General features: G+C 37.9%; 1 protein-coding gene across 1 annotated transcript in view; it reads left to right on the forward strand.

Moving 5' to 3' along the window:
• The window catches only part of SI (sucrase-isomaltase), a 349,991-nt gene that overhangs the window by 254,904 nt on the left and 79,187 nt on the right, over positions 1 to 15,900 (forward strand). Inside the window, exons 45-49 of the mRNA XM_077290631.1 lie at positions 533 to 621; positions 902 to 951; positions 11,867 to 12,037; positions 12,939 to 13,079; positions 15,271 to 15,471. Of these exons, the coding sequence (XP_077146746.1) occupies positions 533 to 621; positions 902 to 951; positions 11,867 to 12,037; positions 12,939 to 13,079; positions 15,271 to 15,471 (652 nt within the window). The remainder of the gene's footprint in view (positions 1 to 532; positions 622 to 901; positions 952 to 11,866; positions 12,038 to 12,938; positions 13,080 to 15,270; positions 15,472 to 15,900) is intronic.

Here is a 15,900-nt window from a genome sequence, read left to right on the forward strand (position 1 = left end):
CAGTGAGACTTGGTGCTGTCTTTAAAAGTCATGGAGGTCATAAAGTGTACTAGATGCAGTTTTTGATCTAGGATGTATTCATTATTGCATCAACTAACTTGACAAAATCTAAAAATTTTGTAATGAAAGATATACTATTATCTTTTTCTGTTCTGGGTTAAAAAAAGTTCTATGAAACCCAGTCTTGTCAAAATTGTGGAAATATGTTCACATGTTTATAGAGATATTATGTGAAATCTTGCTTTTCAAAGGGGGTGCACTCATTAAAGTTGAGCACTGTATATAAATATCTCTAGATTAATATTGGCCTTACATCTAGATGTAATGGCCTTACATCTAAAATATAAATAATTATAAGTATGATACTATTAGTGGTACTTGCTTTATATACCGTATTTCTAAGCCTCAGTTTGGCAAATCATCTGTGTTTTATACTGATCATGATAAGGGGTAAATTATAAATTTTAGGCACCATAATTAAAGTATTTTTTAAGAACCTTTGACTTTATTTTTATCTATTTATCTTTTTCAGTCGATTGCAGCCAATGAATCTTTTAGTTGCTTTAGATGCCCAAGAGAATGCCTATGGACATCTTTTCTGGGATGATGGTAAAAGTATTGGTAAGTATTCACACTTGTAATCCTTACATGAACATAATGAATCACTATAAAATTATAAAGCAAAATTGCAAGCTTTATATCTGCTATTTATTATATTATTTTGATGAATAAGTATATGCATTTTATATTTTGTGTACTGTGTTTGTTAAATCCTTTGCTGAGAGGGATATTACTTTTCCTGTACCTAAGCCAGAGATTTACAATTTCTATTTTTTTCATTTGTCAGTTGAATTTATCATGCCCATAGTAAAAGACTGATTGTACTGTGCTTTCTTTTTAGACTCGATTGATCATGGAGTCTATATTATGTATGAATTCCGCGCAACTTCCGTAAGCACATGTGATTTGCTGTGTGAATTTAAATTATCTTCTTATTATTCTCTGTAAACAATATCTTAATTATAAATATATTGAATTGTCCATATTACTATGAGATATGCAAATATACTGCTCAAAAAAATAAAGGTAACACTAAAATACCACATCCCAGATACCATTGAATAATATAATAATAATAATAATAATTTTTATTTATATAGCGCCAACATATTCCGCAGCACTTTACAACTTATAGAGGGGACTTGTACAGACAATAGACATTACAGCATAACAATAAACACAGATCAAAACAGATACCAGGAGGAATGAGGGCCCTGCTCGCAAGCTTACAATCTATGAGGAAAAGGGGAGACATGAGAGGTGGATGGTAACAATTGCTTTAGTTATTTGGACCAGCCATAGTGTAAGGCTCGGGTGTTCATGTAAAGCTGCATGAACCAGTTAACTTCCTAAGTATGTACATCAAAAAGGAAAAAACCTGCCTAGATAAATGGCAAAGCTTCAAATCAATATAACCATCAAAAAAGAAACCGGAAGCTATATAACCATAGAATAACAGAATTTTATTGAAAACATACAAAAATACACAATAAACTAAAATTAAAAATGGAGGTGAAAAATATGCAAAAGAAACCACCAAGAGGCAATATGATACAATGTTGTTTTGAATATACAGCGGGTTATTAAACAAGTGTCCAATTCAAAAAAAATGCGTAAGATTCAATTATAATTAAGTCCAAAACAGGTACTTCCCTTCATCAAAAATAGTGAGGGGTACTATACGCATAAATATATATACCCAAGCATATTGATAATAATAAGGCCTACCAACAAAAGGCAGACTCAATAAACGTATCACCGTATGGTTTTATATAAAGGCTACAATAGATGTAAAAAATGGAAAAATTCCTCAAAATGTTTGTGCAAGACACCAGCATAATTAAAGTGTATCCACGAAGTCTAAACAATAAGGCAGCCTATACAATGCAATGGCTTGCTGCTGGTTCGAAGTGCATACAATAATCCTTAATACTCTAACAACCTGTATAATATAATATAATATGATAGCCTACATAAAGAGGATATAATCCTTCATATACAATGAGTCCATCTAATGCCAAAAATATTAGACTTAAAGTGCAAATAGTGACCCTAATAATAAAGCAGCTTAAAATACGGCCAATTCACATGTAAAGGGATTTGCCTACCTAAAGAGGATATAATCCTTCATATATAATGAGTTCATCTCATGCCAAAACATTTTAGGCTTAAAGTGCAAATAGTGACCTGAATAATAAAGCAGCTTCAACATGCAGCTAATTCACATGTAAAGGGATTTGCCAAGTGACATATAAAAAATAAATAAATAGCCTGGGATATTACCTCTGTGGTGGTAGCAGCAGCCCAACGCGCGTTTCACGTATTGCTTCGTCTAAGGGAAAGTGCGTACTGAATGTGTGTTACTAGTTACTTAAATAGCAAAAGTTTCATCGGCATTGGTGGCAGTCTGGTGACGGCGCTTCCGTCGGCGGACCCACGTGACGTCACTGCCAGCCGGCGTCACGTGAAATGCCGATGAAACTTTTGCTATTTAAGTAACTAGTAACACACATTCAACACACTTTCCCTTAGACGAAGCAATACGCGAAACGCGCGTCGGGCTGCTGCTACCACCACAGAGGTAATATCCCAGGCTATTTATTTATTTTTTATATGTCACTTGGCAAATCCCTTTACATGTGAATTAGCTGCATGTTGAAGCTGCTTTATTATTAGGGTCACTATTTGCACTTTAAGTCTAATATTTTTGGCATTAGATGGACTCATTGTATATGAAGGATTATATCCTCTTTATGTAGGCTATCATATTATATTATATTATACAGGTTGTTAGAGTATTAAGGATTATTGTATGCACTTCGAACCAGCAGCAAGCCATTGCATTGTATAGGCTGCCTTATTGTTTAGACTTCGTGGATACACTTTAATTATGCTGGTGTCTTGCACAAACATTTTGAGGAATTTTTCCATTTTTTACATCTATTGTAGCCTTTATATAAAACCATACGGTGATACGTTTATTGAGTCTGCCTTTTGTTGGTAGGCCTTATTATTATCAATATGCTTGGGTATATATATTTATGCGTATAGTACCCCTCACTATTTTTGATGAAGGGAAGTACCTGTTTTGGACTTAATTATAATTGAATCTTACGCATTTTTTTTTTAATTGGACACTTGTTTAATAACCCGCTGTATATTCAAAACAACATTGTATCATATTGCCTCTTGGTGGTTTCTTTTGCATATTTTTCACCTCCATTTTTAATTTTAGTTTATTGTGTATTTTTGTATGTTTTCAATAAAATTCTGTTATTCTATGGTTATATAGCTTCCGGTTTCTTTTTTGATGTTCCTAAGTATGTAGCAGTACAGACACAGAGTGCTATTAACTGCATAAAGTGTATGAGAACATGATGCGAGGAACCTGATTATGTTTTTTTTTTGTTTTTTTTATTAGGCCACACAGGGATAGTTAGGTTAATGCGTTGAGGCGGTAGGCCAGTCTGAACAAATGCATTTTTAGGGCACGCTTAAAACTGTGGGGATTGGGGATTAATCGTATCAACCTTGGTAGTGCATTCCAAAGAATCGGCGCAGCTCATGTAAAGTCTTGGAGACGGGAGTGGGAGGTTCTGATTATTGAGGATGCTAACCTGAGGTCATTAGCGGAGCGGAGGGCACGGGTAGGGTGATAGACTGAGACCAGAGAGGAGATGTAGGGTGGTGCTGAGCCATGGAGTGCTTTGTGGATGAGGGTAGTAGTTTTGTACTGGATTCTGGAGTGGATGGGTAGCCAGTGTAATGACTGGCACAATGTAGAGGCATCGGTGTAGCGGTTGGTGAGGAATATGATCCTGGCAGCAGCATTCAGGACAGATTGGAGCTGGGAGAGTTTGGTAAGAGGGAGGCCGATTAGTAGAGAGTTACAATAGTCCAGACGAGAATGAATAAGTGAGACAGTAAGAGTTTTTGCAGAGTCGAAAGTAAGAAAAGGGCGAATTCTAGAAATGTTTTTGAGATGCAGATAAGAAGAGCGAGCCAGTGATCGGATGTGGGGGGTGAATGAAAGCTCGGAATCAAATATTGAATGAAATATTCCAGTTGCAAATCTTTTTTTATTACATTGTGGAATGCGTTGAGAACAGTAAAACATGAAAAAAATGATTATTTTAAATCAAAATTAATATCTCATCGAGGTCTGGATTTAAACTGATACTCAAAATCAAAGTGGAAAATCAAATTACAGGCTAATCCAGCATAAGTGTAAATGCCTCAAGACAAGGAAATGATGCACAGTAGTGTCTGTGGCCTCCACTTGACTGTATAACCTCCCTACAATACCTGGGCATGCACCTGATGAGGTGGCGGATGTTCTGCTGAGGGATCTTCTCCCAGACTTGGATTAAAGCATCAATCATCTCCTGGACAGTCTTTGATGCAACCTGGAGTTGGTGGATGGTGCGAAACATAATTTCCCAGATGTGATCAATTGTATTTAGTTCTGGGGAACATGCATGCCTTCATTATGCAGGAACTGCTGACACACTTAAGCCACATGAAGTATAGAATTGTCATGAATCTGAAGGAACTCAGTGCCCACTGTACCTGCATATGGTCTCACAATGGATCTGAGGATCTCATGCCGATACCTAATGGCAGTCAGGGTTCATCTGGCTACCTATGAATGAATAAAGGGGGGAAGAGGTGAGGGATTATTAAACTCACCAGATGCAGGACAATTGAGGCCTCCATCAAAAGAATGTGGTCCGAAGACTGCAAACCGGTAGCTGGGCAACGAGCAGAGGAAAATCAAAGAGGTTCCAACATCCACTTAATTGTGTAGGGTTAAACATGGCTTTTAATGAGATAAAAACATTTTTAAATTCTAAGAACAAAAACATGCCTGAGTACTAAGAGCTTTACAGCTTGAAAAGGATGAAAACACAGAAACCGTCTGTTGTCACCCCTTGCAGAACCATACCTTCATAGGGATTGTCTTGTCTTGCTAATTGCCTCTCATTTCTACAGGTTATCTGTTCCATTTGCACAACAGCAGGAGGAAGTGATTCACAATTGGTGTTGCTTCATAACTGGACATGTTAATTTCAAAGAAATGTGAATGACTTGGAGTGACATTGTGTTGTTTAAGTATTCCCTTTATTTTTTTTGAGCAGTGTATATAAGGTCAGACTCAAATATTCAATGCTAATGTTGCAAATACATATTTGATGAATTAGAGTGCTAGCAAAGGTTATCTTGACTTAGATAGCACAGTACTCGATTATCACATAACAAAAAGTATAATTCGGCAACTAACGTGACAATGGTCATTTGCTTATGCAATGTTATGTAAATCCTCTTAAGTGAAATAACCTTTTTATAAGTTATCAAGTTGGTGCATTGTAAGCCATGATAACTTTGGCTACATCTGTGTATACATTTTTAAAATTTCTTATAATGGATACATAGTATAAATAATTGCTCTTGGCATTTTCATCTGACATTGACTATACATCGGTAAACAAAGAAAGACCTAAACTGAACATATACCCTGCTGTAAGAAAGCAATAGAAATAGTGCAAATGCAGTGGGTACGGAAAGTATTCATACCCCTTTAAATTTTTCACTCTTTGTTTTATTTCAGCCATTTAGTAATTTCAAAAAAGTTAATTTTTTCTCATTAATATACACTCTGCACCCCATCTTGACTGAAAAAAACAGAAATGTAGTATTTTTTGCAAAATTATTAAAAAAGTAAAACTAAAATATCACATGGTCATTATTAAGTCATCATTAAGTATTTATACCCTTTGCTCAGTATTGAGAATCACCCTTTTGAGCTAGTACAGCCATGAGTCTTCTTGGGAATGATGCAACAAGTTTTCACACCTGGATTCGGGGATCCTCTGCCATCATTCCTTACAAATCCTCTCCAGTTCTGTCAGGTTGGATGGTGAACTTTGGTGGACAGCTATTTTCAGGTCTCTCCAGAGATACTCAATTGGGTTTAGGTCAGGGCTCTGGCTGGGCCAGCCAAGAATGGTCAGAGAGTTGTTCTGAAGCCACTGCTTTGTTATTTTAGCTGTGCGCTTAAGGCCATTGTCTTGTTGGAAGGTGAACCTTCTGACAAGTCTGAGGTCCAGAGCACACTGGAAGAGGTTTTAATCCAGAATGTCTCTGTACTTGGCTGCATTCATGTTTCCTTCAATGGCAACCAGTCGTCCTGTCCCTGCAGGTGAAAAACACCCCCATAGCATGATGCTGCTACCACCATATTTCACTGTTGGGATGGTATTGAGCAGGTGTTGATCAGTGCCTGGTTTTCTCCACACATAGAGCTTAGAATTATCACCAAAAAGGTCTATTTTTGTCTCATCAGACCAGAGAATGTAATTTCTCATAGTCTGGGAGTCCTTAATGTGTTTTTTTAGCAAACTTTATGCAGGCTTTCATATGTTTTGCACTAAGGAGAGGTTTCCATTGGGCCACTCTGCCATAAAGGCCCAACTGGTGGAGGGCTGCAGTGATAGTTGACTTTGTGGAACTTTCTCCCATCTCCCTACTGCATCTCTGGAGATCAGCCACAGTGATCTTGGGGTTCTTATTTACCTCTATCACCAAGGCTCTTCTCCCACAATTGTTCAGTTTGGCTGGACAGCCGGGTCTAAGAAGACTTCTGGTGATCCCAAACTTCTTTCATTTAAAGGTTACGGAGGCCACTGTGCTCTTAGGACTCTTGAGTACTGCAGATATTTTGTTTTATCCGTGGCCAGATCTGTGCCTTGCCACAATTCTGTCTCTCAGCTCCTTAGCCATTTCCTTTGACCCCATCATTCTAATTTGGTCTGACATGCACTGTGAGCTGTGACATCTTATATAGACAGTCGTGTGCCTTTCCAATCAGTTTAGTTAAACACAGCTGGTCTCCAGGGAAGGAGTAGAACCATCTCAAGGAGGATCACAAGGAAATGGACAGCATGTGACTTAAATATGATTGTCTGAGCAAAGGGTCTTATGAGCATGTGATATGTCACTTTTTCTTTTTTAATAACTTTGCAAAAATTACTACATTTCTTTTTTTTTAGTCAAAATGGGTTGCAGAGTGTACATTAATGAGAAAAAAATGAACTTTTTTGAATTCACTAAATGGCTGCAATGAAATAAAGAGTGAAAAATGTAAAGGGGTGTTAGGTGTTGAGTTCCCACCGCTGCACACGGGAAATCTTGAACCACCTCCGCTGTGGTCTCTCATTCTCCTTCAGCCGCAGTGGAGCCTGCTCAGCAGAGACATCAGTCTTAGCACCAGGCTCAGAGAGACTCTGCGCACTTGGTTACTGCTGGCCTTCCAGGTTCAGCCATTATAACCAGTACTGTTCAGCGGCAAGCAGGCGCTCCTGGGACTAAGTCCTGCTTTTCTCCTTCTGAGCATGCCCAAGGGAAGACCTCATTGGAGGTCGGGGGTCACATGCTCAGGTCCTGTAGCAGCTCCTATTGGTCCACTAGGAAGGTCCTGGAGAGCTACAGCTATAAAAGGTTTGCATGGCCGCACGGCCATGCGCTAGTATAAACTTGATAAAGTGTGTGTGTAGATGAATGTCTGTCGATGAATGAAAGCTCCTTAATCATTCCCATTCCTAGTGATGATGACTGCTTGCGAATGGTGGAAGCTACCTAGCGTCCAACAGTGCTACCTGCATACTTAGCACACATTTCTGCATTTATTCGCAGTGCCCGCCTGTATGGCACGGTGCACAATCAGTGCGCTTTCCTGACAGCCAGTTAGTGTAGGGTGGGAACTCCTGCTTCGACTCAGCATTTGACTCAGGGCGCCCTCAGGCGTGGGCTCAAAAGCCACCAAGGGTCAGAGCGAGTCCAATCACCAGTTTAGTGGGGGTGATTCATATGGATCCCACTATTGTCTTTCAGCTGCACCCTGTGACTGCTAAAAGGGCGCAGCATATTTATGGGTACTCTGTAAAGCAGCATAGTTCTCTTCCATTCACACTGGGTGAGGTCTAAGCCACGTGTGTGTAAGCGTCCATCCGCCATTACTCAGCTGCAGGTGTCATCTCTTCACGATGGTCCCCGGATTGCGAACGCACCTCATATTCTCTAATATTATTATTTGGTGCTTTCCACCAGTCCTAACAAGGGGTATAAATACTTTCTGCACTCACTGTAAATAACATAGAGTACCCAGTAAACACTGTTTTTGATTAAAAAGTGTAAAAGCCATCCCACCAGCGCCAAGTTGTGCCCAATTGGGATGGTCTAACTAGAGATTAGGACCATCCTGATTGGGGACACTTTGGCTATGATGGGATCGCCTTAATTCTTTTTTGATCAAAAGCAGTAGGTACTAAGTACACTCTGTTATTTATATGCACTATTGCTTTTTGTTTACTGACAGCAGGGTATACAGCATGTTCTTTGGTTCTATCTTAGATTGTGTCTGTGTAATGATAAGTGTGAACATTCTCCTACATGTTACATATATACCAACTCATACTCCGGTTCATTTCTTTCAGTTTTGTTACACTTTGGTACATTGATAAATTCAAATGTGCAAAATTAGCAGTTTGAATATTATAAACACATTAAATTGTTATCCCTATGATTTAAAATATCTTTTTACAGAATTACTCATTTGATATTTTACCCAGTAAAATTGCCCTAAATTCTAAAAGAGATGATCTATCTTACTGAAATTTTTACTGTACATACCTTGGTTCATGAGATACTGATGTTTTTAAGCAGGTGCTTAAAATGTCCACCACGATTGCACAGGTTTTTCTATATTGTTGAATGTATTCTGCAAGACATTTGGGGTCATAGCTGGAATTATGTTCATGACTTAGAATTGTACACATGACCCTTCAAATGGCACCAAAGGAGAAAATTCAGCTGTGTTACATCAGTACAGTGACTCTGTATGATGAACATGCCCTTTCTGGGCCGCTCATTGACATGTGGATTATGTGATGTCTGTATACGGGGAAAGCCTGTGCAATGATTTACGTGGAGATGCAAGAAGTCATTGTTTTCTCAGACATTTTCGGATATCGTCCATCCTGTCTGTCCAGTAATGTACATTGCTACTTATTCACCAATGACTAAATTCATAGTTGTTGGACATCGAGTTTCGACTTCCAAATTTTTTTAGAAACTCATTTTGGCACATCTTTAACCAATCTCCAACATTTTATTTTTATTTACGCTGATGTCAGACACCCTCCTTTTGATATGGACTCCGGCGGTGAGCCCACATCTTTCCCAGAACATGTCAGCTGTTTTGAACAACTGACATGTGCCTGGAACAGCCGCGGATGGAATCTCGATCCACTCGCAGCTATCAACCTGTTAAATGCCACTGTCAAATGCTGACAGCGGCATTTAACAAGAGCTAACGGCAATCATGCCAGATATCCACCCACCGGTGACCTGCGTACTGTGATCACAGGTCACCGGTTGGTTAAAATGACAACCAGAGGTCTCCTGGACACCTCTATGGTTGTCAATGCCAGCTTGCTGTGGGCACCACCCAGTGGTTGGTGCTTATGGCAAGTGAGTAATTCAGCTACATACAGGCGATCTGATCATCGCCTATATGTTGCTGAGCCGATCAGGTTATGGCGGCTTCTAGTGTCCTTGGAGACTACTGAAGCATGCCAAAGGTAAAAAACAAATGTTTTTAAAAATATATATTGAAAAAAAGTTCAAATCACCCCCCTTTTGCCCCATTCAAAATAAAACAATAAAAAAACAAACATACACATATTTGGTATTGCCGCATTCAGAATTGCATAATCTATCAATATAAAAAAGGATTAACCTGATCACTAAATGGTGTAGCGAGAAAAAAAGTCAAAACCCCAGAATTACGTTTTTTTGGTGGCTGCAACATTGCATTAAAATGCAATAACGGGCAATCAAAAGATCGTATTTGCACCAAAATGATATCATGAAAACATCAACTTGGTGCAAAAAAAATGAGCCCTCACTCAACCCTAGACCTCGAAAAAAGTAGATGCTACAGGTATCGGAAAATGGTGCAATTCTTTTTAACAAAGTTTGGAATTTTTTTTCACTACTTAGATAAAAAAGAACCTAGATATGTTTTGTGTCTGTGAACTCATAATGACCTTGAGAATCATATTGGCAGGTCAGTTTTAGCATTTAGTGAACCTATTAAAAAAGCCAAGCAAAAAACAAGTGTGGGATTGCACTATTTTTGCAATTTCACCGCACATGGATTTCTTTTCCTGTTTATTAGTACAAGACATGGTAAAACCAATTGCGTTGTTCAAAAATACAACTTGTCCTGCAAAAAAATAAGCTCTCTCACTGCCTTATTGACAGAAAACGGAAAAGTTATGGCTCTTGGAAAAAGGGGAGCGAAAAACGAAAACACATTATCTTTTCACAATGAAAACACTCTACTCCAAACTGTATCTGTACATTGTTAACAAATGAAGAAGGAATTTGACAGAAGTGAAATGCAAACACCTCACATAAACTACCGAAAAGCAGAAAGATGTGCATCAAATCTTTCTCTTAGTAGAGATGACCAGAGGGGCAATAAGATGATGAAACGGCTTGGGGCAAGGATGTTTCTCGTCACTGTTGCTGAGGTTCATTGCACTCTCACTTCTCATAAACCAAAGTTTGTATAGTCCAAACTTCAGTATGGTCAACCATCTCCTTTAGAAGTTACAGCAATTTTTCTGGGTAAAGTGCAAGTGAATCACCCTGTACAACACTATCTACAATTTGGGGTTATTCAGTAAATTAAATGTCATGCTGCGTCAGAAACATGCCTGTCACTTTCATTAATTGCATATCAGCAATTGTGAGATGCCATACAACTGCTATGGGACCCATGAGTTTGAATGCCCACTGCAAAAATTCCTTTCCCCTGCTTTCAGTATATTCACTATTCCTAACCTTTGCTGTATATTAACAACAGGAGTATGAAAGATTTCTATGAATTAGGCTCATGTGAAGAGCCTGCTTCATAATCGGCGAGTAATGTTTGCTTTTTTACAGCAGAAATTTGCTGCAATTGGATCTTGTTCTGATTTCAACAGTCTAACTCCTTAGATGAAGTAGTGAACAGTAACCATAGCATCTAAGTGGTTATTGGGGGGACATTACATCATTCCCATTGGGTCCAGGTTTAAATGTACATCCCAAACTTTCCGGCTAGTAATCATTAATTCAGTGGTACGTGAAGAATCTCAACAGTATGCAATGAGAAAGGCTGACCATACATATTAAATGCATATCAGTGAAAGCGTTAATTCTGTGGCAAAGCACCTATTTGAATGCTATTATTGGTGAAATTCAATGAGTGAAAAGGTTTCTACCATAAATAAAATATGTCTGTGGAAAAATTCATCAAACATATACCTCAGATGTTAGCAAATGTATGTCTGAATGATCTAATACTGGTTTTAGGCACGTTAGGAACATGTATTCGGTCATTTCCTGGAATATAACGGGTTAATGGATGTTAACTGTTATCCACGTGCATGATGTTATGTAATAAATAGTGATGAGCCAGCATGCTCATATAAGATGTTACCAGAGCATGCTCATGTGCTAATAGAATATGTTAGGCGTGCTCGAATCCTGTATTGTAGTCTCCGAGACTGCAAATTTCACAGCTGTTCAACAGACGCAACCCATGCAGGGATTGCCTAACAGACAGGGAACAGTCATGAGGCACACGGCGCTTTCGCTCATCACTATTTATAAATGATAGAGATAGGGAATTAATCCTGTTATACCCGATATATTATTGGTAATGCATTTATCTTCTTCTCCTTATTCCTTATTTTAGACATCCATAACTTTGACAGTGACGCATAGCAACTACACAGACCCAAACCATCTTATATTTAATGAAATTAAAATACTTGGATTTCCAAACCCCATTTTCAGCTTCATTGTGAAAAAAGATGGTGTGGCCCAACCTTCTTCCCATAAGATTTCCTATGACTCAAACACAAAGGTAATAATGAGTAATATAAATACACTAGCACCTAACAGAATACGTAGTGCTGAAAGCGGCTGACAGAAAAACAGGTCCTGTGTGGCAAACCTGCAGAAAAAGGTGATCAAATACAAACTGCATACTGTCGTGCTAAACGGCCATGAAAAAAATCCATGTAATGATAAATATATCAATAAGAATTGCATGTAAATATAATGCTCAGATAGTCCCTTCAAAAATCAAGGTATGGTAATTCAAAGTTACATACATTTATGATCCATGCCTTTCTATAAATACAAGAAACAATAATTTGTGGTGTTTCTGCCAACATCACAAATCTAGAGTTTGGGCTATAGATCTTACATATAGAGTATAAATAATTCACTAATCTCTGCTAAAAAAAAGTGTCAGTTTATAAAGCTACAAATAGTTTCTACTGCAGACCTAGCATTTCAGCTAACATGCATGCCTGTAGAAAAAAAAGAGAAAAACGAGAAGACCTGAAGTTTGCTGATATAGCATCCTTGGAGTAGTTCACTGGAGGATGGGGTTTATCCTTGTACCTCTGAATGCTCCTGTGTACTGGTGTCCGCTTTAAGGGTCTAACAAGTCTGTGCGATAAGGGTGCTCCGGCCGGTAGCGTCCCTGGTAACTAAGCAGGAGAATGCTCGACTCACCTGTGACGTCAAGGTAAGAAGCTACGAAGTACCGATGGTCCCAGGTCCAGTTTGTATTTGATCACAAAGGTAATAATATTAATATCCATGTAAATGGGATTCATTTTCTTGTCCATAAACATGGTGAACTGAGTCACCTAAAAATACCATGTTATAGCTTCATTCATAGAGCCATGTTTATGGTGTAATAACCTTTACCAACAAAGAAACAAACCTAATTATTAAATGTACTCTCTTCATAGATTGCGCATGTAACTGATCTTCACCTGGACTTTGGAGAATCATATACCATTGAAATTAACGATAATTTGTACAGGATTGACTGTTATCCCGAAGAAGGTTCAAGCAAAGAGAATTGTGAACAGCGTGGATGCTATTATATTGTATGTATTTAAATATGTCTGTACCAAAATATATATATTTCCAGGAAATGTTATAACATTTTTAATCAGTAAAGATAAATTCAGAACAATTTGTATTTGAGTTCCGCAATATTATTCCAACCCTGTAGCCACATGTGTGGAACTGTTTGCTTATACAAATAGAGCATTTCTTACATGAACGTAATAGAAAGATATCAGGATGCAGAAAATTGACTCTTAACACTTAACCAAATAAAAGCCTGTGAATTTTTATTGTTATGTCTTGAGTCAAACTCTTCTGCATCGGGATATCTTTCTGAGTGTATCAGACTGGTATTTCAAAAAATATGCCATATACTATATATTTTTCATGGATATAAATTTCAGTGTGGAATCCACCCTTGTTCTAGGAAAATGTAAGCTGAAAGGATATATTTTCCCATTAAACTATATAGACTCTTTAGCATTTATAGTATCGTTATTTGGTATATTGAGCATAACGATGACTCAGTGGTTAGCACTGTTGCTTTGCAGCGACGAGGTCCTGGATTCAAATCCCACCAAGTCAAATCTGCTAGGATTTCTCCCGGTGTCTGCATGGGTTTCCTCCCACCCTCCAAACACATACTGATAGGGAATTTAGATTGAGAGCCCTGATGAGGACAGTGATAATATCTATGCTAAAGGTGCTATATAAGCTAGTACAATAAATACAATGGATAAATATATGCTAACAGTACCCCAAGAGTGATATTAGCCAAATCACATGTTTTCTTCAATAGGAAGTAAAACTTACACATTCGACCTTTAGGTTTGGGACTGTGGGTTAGAGCAGCTCTTGCTTTGGCTAACATTCATATCTGTGTAATGCATAGAAAAATCATCTTATTTATATGGACATTTTGTACTTTTACATGTGTACAGAAAATGTTTTTTATTTTACTTTTTGTTGATTTCTCCTCTGATAAATGTAGCAGAAATAGTGGAAAAATTTGTATTTTCTATTACTATGACACATGTTTAATATACTAGTGCAAATGATAAGTAGTACAGTCGATGTCTAATTTCAATACATTTATAGCCTTTTACTAAATACTAATACTCGTACACACACAAGAATAATATTTTCACCAATGTTTTGTTAGTGTTTCAGTTTTTTTTTACCATCTGTGTTTGATTGGGGATTTTTATCTATGCAAAGAAAAAAATAAGTTCAGCGCTTTTTCTACCCAATGCAATGTTAAAAACAAACAGCACATGGACAGGACACGGATCAGTAGCAAACACAGATATAAAAGAGCCCCTGTGCAAAAAACTACAGGCTCTTTGCAGTCCAACAGTTCATCATAATGCACAATTCCATCTATTTTGGTGGTTGTAGCACTCCCCTTACCTTGTGGACCCCTGTGTGGTTGCACAGGTTGCACCGATGGTTTGTCCACCCCTGACACAGATGGCATCCCTGTGATGGTCGTGATTTTCACAGATCTGCTAGTACTTAACACCTGTGTATGCACAGATAAAACCCTTACGGGAAAAAACTGATATCTGAATATGCCCTTTGATTCCATTTGTCTCATCGGTGTGCCAGGACACTGATTTAATAGAGCCATTAACACATATGTTATTTTTATGGGATGTGTGTGTCTGCTCTGTTAAACTCAATGCATGTCCTTTTCTAATCCTTTTTTTGTGGATCAACCATTCAATTCTACACAGCTAAAAATGGAAGAAAAGCTGCAAAAAGACTCCATGTATCGCAGTCCTTATTGATTTTATAGAGAATTCTTCCTGCACTGCATTACCATAAAGGCTCATTCAGACATCAATTTTTCTCATACAAGTTCTATCCTTTTTTTTCTGCTGTGGAACTCATACTTATAATCTATGTGGCTGTACACATGTCCGTGTATTTTTTGAACTGAGTGGTTCATACAAAATATGTGACTGAGTCATGGATCAATACACTAATGCAAGTCTATGCGTCCGTGAGAAAATCAAACAGCACTCGGATACCATCCATGTGCTGTCTGTTTTCAAAAACTGTATGATCGGAGAGGGTTGAGGAGCCTGTATTTTTTTTTATACAAAAAAATGATGATAAATGATAGAAAAACTTGACTCACTAACAAAATTCTGATAAACATTGGATCTAGTTGGACCTAAAGAATACTTTGTCATTAATTATATTCATTTTTTCTGTGATTTTCAGGAAGCAGTTACTTTAAACTATCCATTCTGTGTATATCCGAGTTCTTTTGGTTATACTGTTTCTAATATTCAATATACCTCAACTGGAATAACAGCAGATCTGCGCAATGCCCAGTCATTTTCACGTTATGATATCTCTCCTCCAATAAATGATCTTAAATTATTAGTCACATTCCATGAAAATGAAATGCTTCAATTTAAGGTAAAATTTTCAACTTTTTTTGTCTACATTTGCTTGAGTATTTCTTGTAACAATTACAGTGGAAAAGTCAATTCTGACATTGTTTTTCAGTAACTGTTTTTATAGTGTACATTATGTGTTAAAAATGACCTATCAGGATGAGTCTTCTCATCATTATGATTATGGTGATTTCAAACTTGTCCAGTTTTGTTTATCTTAGTGGTGAAACAAAATCAGAAATTAACAATATGCCCTCCCCGAACTGTGATGCCACGTAGGAGTCATGAAAGTCGGTGCCAATCCGACCTGTTACGCCTATATGGCATCATGGTGGGATTCCTGCAGGTCGGGTGAAAGGGTTAACTCAAATGTCACCTGACCTGCAGTTACAGGAGGACTTGTACTTGAGCTCGGGGGGGTGGCTTTGACCCCCATGGCTACAATCACTCT

The sequence above is a fragment of the Ranitomeya variabilis genome, chromosome 2 (assembly GCF_051348905.1).
Source record: "Ranitomeya variabilis isolate aRanVar5 chromosome 2, aRanVar5.hap1, whole genome shotgun sequence".
NCBI classification, from domain to species: domain Eukaryota; kingdom Metazoa; phylum Chordata; class Amphibia; order Anura; family Dendrobatidae; genus Ranitomeya; species Ranitomeya variabilis.